The sequence below is a fragment of the Populus euphratica genome, unplaced genomic scaffold (assembly GCF_000495115.2).
Source record: "Populus euphratica unplaced genomic scaffold, PopEup_1.0 scaffold79.1, whole genome shotgun sequence".
NCBI classification, from domain to species: Eukaryota; Viridiplantae; Streptophyta; class Magnoliopsida; order Malpighiales; family Salicaceae; genus Populus; species Populus euphratica.
This window is the reverse complement of record NW_011499959.1, coordinates 661,412-674,589: the sequence shown is the minus strand read 5'-3', so window position 1 is coordinate 674,589 and position 13,178 is coordinate 661,412. Positions and strand designations below refer to the sequence as shown.

The 13,178-nt window shown below is 33.5% G+C and overlaps 1 protein-coding gene, 1 non-coding gene and 1 pseudogene across 2 annotated transcripts; all 3 read right to left on the bottom strand.

Moving 5' to 3' along the window:
• Positions 1 to 1,028: 1,028 nt before the first annotated feature.
• Positions 1,029 to 3,244, bottom strand: LOC105138588 (pentatricopeptide repeat-containing protein At5g61800-like; annotated as a pseudogene).
• Positions 3,191 to 3,272, bottom strand: TRNAS-AGA (transfer RNA serine (anticodon AGA)). Its single transcript has one exon. It is a non-coding gene; the product is annotated as a tRNA-Ser (tRNA).
• A 4,456-nt stretch (positions 3,273 to 7,728) lies between these two features.
• Positions 7,729 to 11,555, bottom strand: LOC105138586 (calcium-binding mitochondrial carrier protein SCaMC-1-like). The gene is made up of 4 exons (XM_011044718.1): positions 10,804 to 11,555; positions 8,661 to 9,446; positions 8,473 to 8,563; positions 7,729 to 8,334 (listed from the first exon to the last, which is right to left on the bottom strand). The coding sequence occupies exons 1-4, from the start codon at positions 11,216 to 11,218 to the stop codon at positions 8,142 to 8,144; spliced, it is 1,485 nt and encodes a 494-aa protein (XP_011043020.1). The 5' UTR covers positions 11,219 to 11,555; the 3' UTR covers positions 7,729 to 8,141.
• Between the last annotated feature and the right edge of the window lie 1,623 nt (positions 11,556 to 13,178).

Below are 13,178 nucleotides of genomic sequence, written 5' to 3'. Positions count from 1 at the left end.
ATATGAATGATACTTTGTTTAAAAGCTTTAGCATGCATTTTTACATTATGTCATACATTATATAGTCATTCATCACTTTATTATTTTATCTTTTTGAGGGTACACACCTTAAATTTTAAGTTAAGTGGGGGACTGGTAGCTTGTCTTATGACTTCAGTCAAGGTTTAAGTTTGTGTAAACCCCAACTCTTTGCTGAGTGTTTAGACTAATAGTGATTGGCACACGTGTCATCCCACTATTTGCTGAACCCCTATATTGTCTTTATAAGGATGATCACTGGAACAACAAAAGACTTTTTTTTAGAAAGCAAGTAGTAAACCTACCTTATGTCTCATATAAAGGAACTACAACGTATCTTTAGGGTGTATGCTCCATAGTATCTTTTATATCAAAACAAGTCTAACCCCAAGGCATCTTGAATTGCAGGACTTGTGAATGAAATGGCCACCATTGCTAAATTTTCCATCATAGAATATGGAGAAAATTCTAAACTATCATAATTGACTAAAGAAGACTACCATAGAAACGATGTTAAAAAGTTGTCACCAATCAAGAACCTAAATTACATTATAAATGAGGTGAACAAGTTAACGACTCATTTTTAGAATATGGATAAGAATGCATTTTTTAGGAAATATGGACATTTGGTGGAAATTACAGGGGTAGAAGTTTTTAAGCTCAACTATACGAGCCATAGTTCATTTTTGAGATCCATACTACTGGTGTCTTTCTTTTGGAAGCATAGACCTATATCCCACTATGGAGGAATATGGGATATTGATTGAGTTTCATAACAATCTATATAAGATTTATTTTCCTTTGAGATCTAACAAGATCATCCCCAAACTATCAAAACTGCTCAGAATCTCCAACTGAGAACTATTTAAAGCATGGGCTTGTTCATGGAGACATTCCTTAAAAGAAGGCAAGGTTGGACAGTTACTGGTTGAGTGTTCATTTGTTTCACAGATTTGACACACAATGTTTTCAACAGATTTTAATTGACCACTCTTTTTCAATTATATACCCATTCTTGCCACAGGATTGGTTGCCTTATATGATGTGTGGTCAGTTGGCATTGAGATAAGTGGTTGCTTGGACAGTAGCTAATGTCTTGAAAAAATTGGCTTTCCACTGTTGATGGAAGAAGTTTGAAAGTTCGCAACTTGCATTTCCACTACAGTTGTCTTTCTTTTACAGGGTGACTGTCCCGGGTAACGCCACCGATAATTGCATATGTATGTTTTGATTAGAAAAGTCATCCAATTGTAAGAGCACCCACATATTTGTTCCCATTCAAGAATTTCTAGCTTAACAGCCAGCTGTCTCCGTGTATCACAAGCTGATGGTCATTTTTGCAGATATAAAATTCCCTTCCAAAACAGCTAATGCAGATGTTGCAAGTACGTGTTTGAATTCTGAAAGTTCAGGCATCTAGCTCAGTTCACTTTGATGTTCTCTTATTCCATTTAAAACCAAATATATCTTATCACTTTCAGAATGCAATCTATCCCCTGCGATAAACTCACGTGCAACGCCATCCAATTGAATCAAGCTAAAACCAGCAATCTTCGTTACCACCCTATTACTGCTCAATGATCTCCTGATATTCATTACATCTTCCCATCGTTCTGCATTAGCATAAACATTAGCCAAAATTGAATAAACCCCACCATCATCGGGTTTCAACTCCATCAAGTGCTTCGCTGCTTTCTCTGCAATCTCAACATCCCCGTGAATTCGACATCCTCCCAGCAAACCACTCCACACAGACATATCATCTCCTCTGGGCATATCCTTTATCATTTCCATCACTTTTTTAATCAACCCAGCCCGCCCAAGCAAATCAGCCATACACCCGTAATGCTTTGGCTCTCGAGGGACTCCATAAACAGATTCCATCTCATCAAAAAGCTTCCTTGCTTCATCTACGAGACCACTATGACTGCACCCTACCGAAACTCCTAAAATGCTAATCCCATCTGGTTTTACCCCAGCCTCTATCATTCGCGAGAAGTACTCCAACAATAACTCACCATACCCATGCATTGCAAGGCCAACAAGCATTGCATTCCAAGTAAACAGATTTTTGTCTGAACTCGAGTCAAATATCTTTAAAGCAACGTCAACGCACCCGCATTTCGCATAGAAATCAACCAACCCAGTTGACCAAAAGGTATCCACTTTCATCGCGTTCCTTTCAATATAATCATGAATTTTCTTTCCCTTTTCAAGTTCTCCTAGCTGTGCACAAGCAGAAAGCGTTGAGACCAATGCAACGTTATCAGGCCTAATCTCTAAATCCACCATAAAATCAAACAATTCAATAGCCTCCTCACAATAATCTCCTTTTGCACACCCAGCTATAATCGTATTCCAAGAAACAGAATCCCTCACAGGCATTAAATCAAACAACTCCTTAGCTTTCACAACATCACCAGCCTTAACGAACCCATCAATCAACACATTATAAGAAACCACATCTCGTTGAGGACTTTCATCGAATACCTTGCAAGCATCATTTGACATATCCGAAACCATAAAACCATGAATAAGAGAATTCATAACATACAAATCCGACTGGAACCCAAATTTCAGAACTTGAGAATGAAGACAACGCGCTAAAAAAACCCCGCCAAGCTGCGCGCAGGCTTTGAGGGTAAAAGGGAAAGAATGAGAATCAAGAGGGACAGAAAGACGGCGCATTTGAGTAAAGAAATGGAGGGCAGGGACAGGGAGAGAGAGGAGAGTGTGGACTCTAATGATAGTATTGTAACAAAATGTAGATGGGTTTTGAATTGAATATAGATTTTGCGTAGTGTAGTAGAGAAGTGGAGGATTTGACTTTGGCTTTGGTGGTGAGAGTGTAGAGGAATTTGGTTAAAAGGGAAGGCGAGGAGTGGAAAGAAAGTGGTGTGTTTGTGATGGTGTAAGCATGGAGTTGGTGGAGCTGTGAGATTGTTTTGCATTGTTTGATTAATTTGATGATTATTGAGTGATAATTTTGTGGTGTTATGTGGTTGCTGCTGCTGCTGATTAACATGCAGTTTTTAGAGTGTTGAGAATTGCTCTCTTCTTCTCACTGCCTCTTGCTCTCTCTTTTTAGTTTTTACATGCAAAAACTCGGCAAGCTAGGCTACGCTTGATGGATTGGCAGTCGGCATGCATCAGCGTAGAAAAGGAGAAAGAACGTGAACGGCAGGATTCGAACCTGCGCGGGCAGAGCCCCCATGATTTCTAGTTATGCCCGATAACCACTCCGGCACGTCCACCTTTCCGGACGAGCCTTTAAATTGAAAGATTTATTTTAACTATTGGGCCTCAGAGGAAGGCCTAAGTGGACAGGATACTGTAAGAAAGCAAATATTTTCTGGGATTCATTTCGCCAGTGCCTTGTAACACTTTCCATTTTGGGAGTGGTCCAGGGAAAAAGGCATAGAGCGACCACAGTCTATCTACATTTATGGTTCTTTGCCGCATCTGCAAGCACGTAAAAGGTCAGTCAGCTATTATGTCTACATGTTAGGCATAAGCGACCACAGTCTATCTAAATTTTTGTCTATTTCGACAGGTCCAATCAAGGTATAATCGATGCAGTAGGGTCACTGTTGTTCACGTATATGAAGCAGAAATCTTTCCATTTCAGTATCATCATAATATTTTCTCATTTGTCTGAAAGGGGAAAAAGAAGCTATAAGTTGCAGAAAAGGCCATCTTACTTGTACATAAAAAGAAGAGCTTATCCATGCTCTCCTCAATCCAAGGGTACTGTCGATTGTTTGAAAGAGGCAAAGAGAAGAAACATATTAAAATATATCCACACTCATTACCACTTCTCATCAGTATTAGCTTTTGTCTTTTTGACTATTCTCCATGCACAGTGTTTCCACATTTAGCTTCAAAACTTCTCCTACTTGACATGGATTAGTGCTCTTTGACGCACAGATTCTCACATCCAAATACAAAAATGGGGTCATAAGTGGACTGTGCAAGGCCCTTCTTCCTTGTAAAAAGCAGAGGTATATTGTCTCTTTTGTTGCCATGAACAACTTTAACCACCTTTCATTTGTTTACAATTTTCTTCCATCTTTGATGGCTTAGCCCTACACCTGTCTTCTAACTTTTTCTCTGGCACTCTCCAATTTATTATCCATCTCTCTGTCTTTTCTCCACGTGGAATCCCTCAGCAGTGTAATCTACATAAAAGAAGAATAATGAGATGGTCCTTAGTGGGATAAGCATGTCTCATTTACAGAATGATGCCTCGTGGGACCAGTTTTTCAAGTTTTAATTTTCTTTGTTGATATGTTCTCTTTGGTTTTATGTTCGGAAATTTAGGTAAAGTATGGATTAAAGAAAGATTTAAGTGTGTTTACTTTCACTGTTGTTTCTTGGGTCCAAGAGGCTTATATACTGGGAATGTTAGATAGACTAAACCAAGGCAAAATCCAAAGTCCTCGGGTTTCTTTCCGTCTGAACTAATTGCTTTCCAGCACCAAACCATGCCGAGAAAGAAGAGGAAGAAGATGGTGCTAAGAATCCCAAGTGTTGGATAATGTAACTTCCCTCTTCTTCCTTCACTGGATGCAAGGGGACACAAGGCAAGTCATCGAGGCGAAGGGAAGGTCATGCCTTTCTTCTGGGTTTTCTTAGTTCTTTTGTGTTCATGCTATCCTTGGCATAAACTGCTTATGTTTTCAACCAAGATTCCTGTACTGGTAGGTTAAAGTTGTCCCAAGCTGTACTTGTTATTGTAAAATGTGACTCCTTCCATCATGCTAGTATGAGTTTTCTACGTACTTGATGCTATTATTAGTTTCTTTCCGCTTTAATCAGATGCACAAAATCTTTGAGTTCTGTAGATTCACCACAGATTCCCTTCTTGTTCAATCACAACAATCTCCAGCTCTGACCATAGCGAATATGGCAACAGAGTAAATCCCTCGTATCCATCGAGACACGAAAATACTCCCCTCTTTTGATTTCCTGTAATTCAAACTTGGCTGGTTCACACACAGACAAGCACATAATGGGCATGGAATTGAGGGGCATGTTAAGAAGTTAAGAAATGAACAGCTCAATCCTCGGGCATGAATAATCAGCCTACAAACTCAATAACACAAGGGCATCACCAGTACCGGTTCACCTGCCCTAACAAGGACACATTGATCAAGCCATGGAGTAGAAACTAGCCTTGTTGCACATTGAGGTAGATAAAAAAAAAAATTAATATAAAAAAATCCAAGAATTACTAACATAATTTTTAAAAAATCAATAATAGGTAAAAACTCAAAATCTATATTGGATAACATGTTTTTATATTGATTTTTTTTATTATCAATATAATGTATATATTATATGGTATTTTTTAAAATATTATAATGTTAATAAATTGGATTGACATGATTCAATCATAATAATTTTTATAAAAAATAAATCAAAATAAATTATGAAAGTTAATTTCTAATCAATATATTATTAAAAAATAAAATTAAAAAAAAATTAAAATTAATTCTGATTAGCCTACCAAGCTTATAATTTAAGCTTATAATTTAAGTCAAGTGATTAGGATAATCTCATAAAAATAAAATAAAAATTATAAAACTAAATTTTCAATCAATTCAATATTAAAAGATAAAATAAAAAAGCAAATCAATTAAAAAAAATTAATTAAAGTTAACTTGAACTAATATGTTAAACCCACGTCCTGATCATAAAATTAAAATAACCTCATAAAAAATAAATTAATTAATTATAAAAATTAACTTTCAATAAATTCAAAGTTAAAAATTGAAATCAAGAAAAAAAAAATTTTAATTCATGAGACCAAGATACTCCATAAAAAAAAACAATTTTAAAAAAAAAATTACAAAACTCAATTTTTAAATAAACTAATATTGAATGATGAAATTAAATTTTTTTTTTTTTTTTTTAAAGATTGGGTTGTTAAAGAGTGAAATTGAACAAAAATATTCAATCAAAAGAGGACAAAAAAATAAATCAATTCATAATTTAACATACCAAACTCACAACCAAGTCATGAAATCGATATAACCTTATAAAAAATAAATAAAAAAAATTAAGAAGGTGAATTAAAAACTCAATTAAAAAGGAACCCTGGAAAAATAAACAGACTTAACTCGAATTAATCTACCAAACTTGTAAACTGGATCATGAGATCAAGAAAATTTATAGAAAATAAATATAAAAAAATTATGAAATCTAATTTTCAACTAACTCAATATTAAAAAATAAAATTAAAAAAAAACAAAAAAAAAACAAAGAGAAAATAATTTATGTTAACGTGTTAAACCTGTTACCTAGATCGAGAGATCAAAATAAATTTATAGAAAACAAATAGAAATAAATTAAAAAACTTAATTAAAAAAAACTAAAATAAAAACAGATTAACCTGTCAAATTTATAAAAAAATTATAAAATTAAAATAATTTATAAAAAATAAATTAAAAAAATTATAAAATCTAATTTTCAGTAACCTTAAAAAAAAAAAATTAGATAAAGAACCAGAACAGTCACTCGTAATCGTCCCTAACCTCTATCTCTAACCTATTCCCTTTTCTCTATCCTTTTACCCTTTGAACAGCAAGCCGGAACTAGATTACATTTCAATAGAGAAAGCTATCAATGGTCACATTAAGACGGGAACAGATGGAAAGTTCGCCCTTCAGTTTTATTCCTTTAGATGAGACGACGGTGAGCAATCGATAGAGAGTAAGGGATGCTAGCGCTCTTCTACTCATATTCCTTGCTTAAGTTGGTTCAGGAAGCTTTGGCATCGAGACGCATTACGATAGCTATAGCTAGGCCGGGTGGGATTCTCTATCAGATGGTTATTCATCAAGTGGATCCTTTGCCCCTTATCACAGTAGCTGGGAAGGCAAGCCCTTAACTTCAACTAGTTCAGTTTGAGTTGCATTGCTAATAAGCACAAAATCAGTAGTGATTTAACTTATTTGTTCATTTTCAAACAACCCTTGTTTATGCTCCTTTATCTTTCTAGGCCGCTCTCGCTCGCAGGGAATCTAGCTCAGCAAGGTCCGTATGAAAAAATAACTTAGTCCACTTTATTTAATTTATTTAATTTGTTATACTCATCATCTAGAATATAATATCAGGATAAATTCATAAAACTTAATTTAAAAAAATTACAAAACACCACTTTTAATAAATTTAATATTAAAAATTAAAATAAATAAAAGAAAATTAAACCTAGGAAACCGGTACATAACCCAATATAAAAAAATTATAAAATATAATTTTCATATCAAAAACCTTAAAAGAATTGGATTGAAAAAACAAGACTTAATGTAATATTACAATAAATAATGAAAAGTATTTTATAGGTGTGATGACCAAGACATACCGTGTTTTGTTAAAAAAAATAATTATTCCATAAAGATGGCTAAGTACTGCTTAAGGTTAGCATAATGTTTAGCCAACCGGCCAATAACACAAACGATTCATGATCATAGCTGACGATTACAACAAAACAGAGCGCAGCACTACTGCAAACAATGTTGATTGTCTATCTTGGAGACAGGACATGATTTGTTCATGAATCTAGAGTAAAAAATGACAGTAAGTTGCTGTGCAGCTCTTGTCTGCCATGACATACAGCATGTTCAGCTCAATATCATCCACTCCCATCTTCGGCTGCGCAGTAGTATCATGTCATTTCCGTTCATTCCTCGATTTTTAAGAAATTATGTAAAAAACAATGTTTATGCAATGAAATATGAAGTGCAAAGTTTTTTGGTGTTCGACAAAATAATAACAAGCGTATTGTAATCGTCAGCTAAATACAAATAACAAGGTAATACCACAATAACGCTTGTCAATTGTGGTATTACCTTGCAGCCAGATACAAAGAAATCAAGTAAAAGTTGTTCGTCAACACTTGACAAAAAATAATAATCTGGGAAAAAATCTCAGTGATAAAACTATGAGCCCCGAATCCTGAAGGGGATTACTGCCTATTGTATAATTCATCAAATTGTATCACCTACTTGACTAGTAATCTTATTCTTAATTTTCGTTGTCAAAAGACCATCAATAAACCATAAACGTTATTCCAGATCTGGCATCAGTTTAGATGCCAGAGTGTATGACAGTTGCAATCCCTAATCAAGATCTAGCTTCTTTTTCGTAGCCTCGTAAACCATATACGTTATGCTTACTGCTGGCACAACCTTCAGAAGATTTGGAAAAATTCCTTTGTAAAAACCACTATAACCTTCATTCTGAAATGTCCTCCAAAATACATCGGACATCCCTTTGTAAGGAGCACCATTGCTTGGAGGTTGAGCTTGCATTCTAATAAGAAAAAACAGGAAGCACTATAAATATCACATGATTTGAAGACTAGTTGAGATGGAAAGGCAGAATAGATGGAAAACCCCAGAGTGAAAAAGAGCAAGGGTAGCGTAGGACTTTCAAGATATAAAATGTTACCTGGTTCTAATAACCTGCAAGGGGTAAACACATGTTGCTCCCAGGGAACCTGAGATTGTTCCGCAACACAATTGAACAAGGGGACCAGGTTCTGTAGAAAACACAGAGTTTTTCAGAACACAACTCCCAAAAAGTCAAGAAAGAGAAGGAAATTATCAAATGACAAAATAGACATGAGAAAAATGTACCACTGTCATGCAGCATATATGTCTTTGACATATCTTTCAAAGTCTCATAGGCAGCAAGGTCAATGCCAGCATATGGGATAATGCCAAGAAGAGACGGCACGAGACCTTTATAAAATGCTCGAGGTCCCTCCTGAATCCATATATCCTTTGTCAGTGCTCCCAAATGTGGTGCTTTTCCACCTTCACAAACATAAGTTTGTAAACGAGTTTTCACAAGATCCAAAGGATAGATAGCAGTCTGTGCAACTGCACCTGCCATACCACCAGCTAAAAGTCTCCCACCAGGACCTATATCAACCTTGTCCCCCCCCTTAACTTCTCCAATTGCATTCTTTAACATTTCATAAGCATAGAACTTGATGGCACTTTCAGGTGCTACCTTCAAAACATTTAATCCATTACCACGGAAAAAACCCAAGAAACCTTCTTCCTTCCATATCTTGTTGATAGCAGGCACCATACAAGCACGGGTAGTCTGAACTTGCAGGACAACCTTCAGGCGATCAAGAGGAGCGGTTGCAGTACGAGAAGCAGCTCCAGCTACACCTCCTGCAATAAAATATTTACTCCTATGAACATGCTTGCTGATTCCTTCTGGAATAACAGCTTGCTCTCCAATATCGACATGGCATACCCTTTCCCAGTGATGGTAGATGTTTTCAATAGTAGCTTCATGAGGATAGAGTAAAAGAAAATCTCTCCATTCTTCAAAAGTTATAATTCCATTATTATCCTTATCAACATGCTCTACAAAACGGGCAAGCTCCTCCTCATCAATTTCAATCCCTATAAACAAGAAACTGCTGGGGCTTATAAGATGAAAAAAAAAGGATAAAATTCAAGGCAACTGGGCTAGTGAATTCTTTACTTGCACTGAAAGCTTGGGGAAAAGAACAAGAAAGAAAAATCTCACAATGCATAAACATTAATTTTCATCATAATTATCTGAACTCAAGAATTAAGAAACAATTACAAACAACATGGAGAAATATCACAGTTGTACTTACACATATAGGATAGGGGCAGCCGTATGGCATACCAAGTTCTATAACATTCCAAGACTAAAATCCTACAATGTTAAAAAATTCAAGGCACCCACTGAGGAAAACAAGGGATACTTGAAATCAAGAAAAACTCCAATTTGTAAAGCGCCATAGCAACTTCTGCTTGATTAAGGAAGGTTCACCAAAGATTTGACTTGTTCACAATCGATACCACCATTTTAACAAAAAAAACCAGAAAAGTTTTTGTGCTTCCAGCAAACTCATACAGGAATTAAGTGAAGTACCACCAAAGACATCTTTCCACTCCAAAGAACCATAGGGGCTATGCCTCCGCGAGTTTTAAGCAAACAAATACAACATTTCCTAACTTAGATCCCAATTCTTAAGCACTTCATGCCCTACAAACATACCCTATAGCAACTAAAATCTTCAAAAAAAAATCCACGCATAAAGCTTCTCGATTGCTTCCATATATTTCCCTAAAATAACTAAAGCAGACATCTAGAAGCCACCAAACTGCTTAGAAGACAGTTTAACTCAGGCTAACAAATGATTGCAACATGACTCCAATTAATCATAGAGGTCAGGTCTATCATCCAGGACATAGATAAGAATCTATGCAGCCTTAGAACTTGGCTGAAATCACCATAGAAAAAGAAAGAGAAAAATACCCATTTTTTGTCATCCAAAACCTGGAAAAAAATAAATCAGGTTAAAATAAAACAAAATTAATTCAGTTGACATCATGCTTCCAAATCTGTAGTAAACAGCTGAAACCCCAGTCCTCTAGCATAACCTCAACCAACTGTTCAGCATGATAGAATCCAAACTAACAGAAGAATCAAAAGACCATTAAGTATCAGAATCTTCTTAGTAGATTAAAATACATTGCCAAATTCCCCGAGCTTTAAAGAGGGAAATCCTTTAACTAACTACAATGATTGCAAATTTAGACTACTAGAAACACAGCAATAATCAACCATTGTCATCACTACCTAATCATTATCCCAAACAAAAAAATCCCAATAAATCTCAAAATCTAATACAACAATAAAAAAAAATCAACAAAATTAAAAACCCAATTCGGAAAGAGCTCGAAAAACCCAAATAAAAATAAGTGAGAAAATAAAAATAAATACCAGCCTTAACAAGAGCATCCCATAACTCCTCAGGCAAAATGCAGCCATTATGTTCAACATCAATAGCTTGAAAGATCCTATACAACTCCATTTCTTTATCATCCATATAACTCCTAAAATCCTGGTAATCAACCCTTCCATCACAATTTGCATCACAAACTTCCAACAACTCTTTGGCATATTTATACCCGGCAGGAATTTGGAGCCCCGACAAGCCGGCTTCAATCTGCGCATAATCTAAATAACCCAAATTACCTGCATCAAAAAAACTGAATAAACTTCTAATCCTAACATCCCTCTCTTCTTTCGTTTCTCTCAATGCCAGTAGCACATGATCTATGGATACTGGGCCTGATTTTTTAACCGGGTTGCAACAACCGGTTTGATTTGGGTTTCGATTCGGGTTTCTTTCCATCTTTGGCAAGGTAACGTGGTGGCGATGATGGAGCTCAACCGCGCTACCCGCCTCGGACAAGGTTTGCCATGTGTTGGAGATTGGATCACGAAAAAAGATTTCTGCTTTTCTTGGTTTTTTTCCAAGGTTTTATTTTTTTATTTTTTTTATTTTTTATGCTATAATGCCATAATAAATTTAAATGAATCTTGTTTTTCGGGGTTTAAAAATGGAAGGGTCAAATTTAAGTGAGATTTAACGTTGTAATGAACACGCGGGGGGTTTTTCCAGTAAGAAATTTGGATGGTGGGAAAGGAGAAGATCTAAACATATATATACTCTTTCACGGTTGAGTCTATTATACAATTGATTTCGTTTATCAATTGTTTACGTGTCTATGGGTCTACGCTGCGAGGGGATTAAAATTTGTTTGAATTGAAAAAAATGTCTGGAGAATTTTTTAGTATTAGTATTAAATCTAAAATCACATTCATTTTGATTTTTTTATTAAGATAAATTTTCATTGGAAAATAAAAAGTAATATGCATATTTAATAAAATAAATTAAAAATTATACATATTTATAAATAATAATAAGTTCATGACCTAAATCAAATATTAAATTATAAAATATAAAAATATATAAAATATTTAATCTCGTATCACATATAATTTTTTTAAAATAAATCATTTAATTATAGAATAATTGTATTTTTAAAAAATATAAGCCATTTGAAATAAAAACAAAACATATATTTATCATATTTAAAATTATTTTTTATTAATATTTATCTTATTTATTTTATAAAATAAAATTTTTTTTGACTTAAATGATTTTTTTATTAAAAAAATAATTTATATATTTTTATTAAAAAATATTTTATAATGGCTAAAGTAAGTAAAAAAAATTATCGAGAAATATTATGTATGTATTTTATATGTGATTGAATGTTAAAAAATATAAAAGTTATAAAATTATATTTAAAATCTATTTAAAAATAATTTAAATTAAATTTTTATGAGAAGATGATGGTGATGATAATAATAATAATTATTATTATTATTATTATTATATTATATATAAAATAATTGAAAAACATTTACTATAATAAAAATAAAATTTTATAATATTGTTTAAAATACATATCATTAAATCAGAAAAAGGTGATTTTTTTTAGTGTAAGAAAAACCAAGAAAAAAACACATAAAAAAATGAGACTAGTGTTGTCCTCGTAATAGGACAGACTCATACAACCTACATTATTTTATTTTATTTTTAATAAAAAAGTGAATGACATGCCCGGTCTTAAGCAAATAAAGTGGTTAAAAACTAAATATAAAATCAATTTTGATTTTTTTTTTCCGGCAATCCTAATTTCAACTAATTTTCATGAAAACATGTGAAAAACACTTAATAAACTCACTTTATTCCTTAAAATACCAAAAAATAAGTTAAAATAAAAAAATTAAGCTAAGATTAGAATCATAATTAAATCTTTCTATATTCAAATTTATTTTTTTCAATAAGATAAGGATTAAAAACAATTATCATTAAATCAAATGGAATATTTTGACAATAAACTTCATCATCTTAGTTATTAGAATCGTGACAACCAAATTCTTTTACCATTAATTTTCATTTTTCAATAAGTCACTTTCTCTTATTGAGTATTTTTTTTAAAAAAAAACACTAGGATTAAAAAAAATTGTAAAGTTTTGGATCATATATATATTATCTTAATGACTTACATTTCAATTATTTTTCTTTTAATTGTATAAATCTATTATAGTTTGAAGGCTAATTTCACTTAATTAAGCTAAAAAGAAATTAAACTGAGGAAAAAATAAATTTAAAGAGAAAAGAAAAGAGAAAAATTAGCAATTTAACTGTTCACATGAACATCACTGCTCATATGAACAGTGAAGCTCCATTTTTAAAGTCCCATTTTTCAGATGTTCTAGGTGGCTAGTTCTTTCCATTT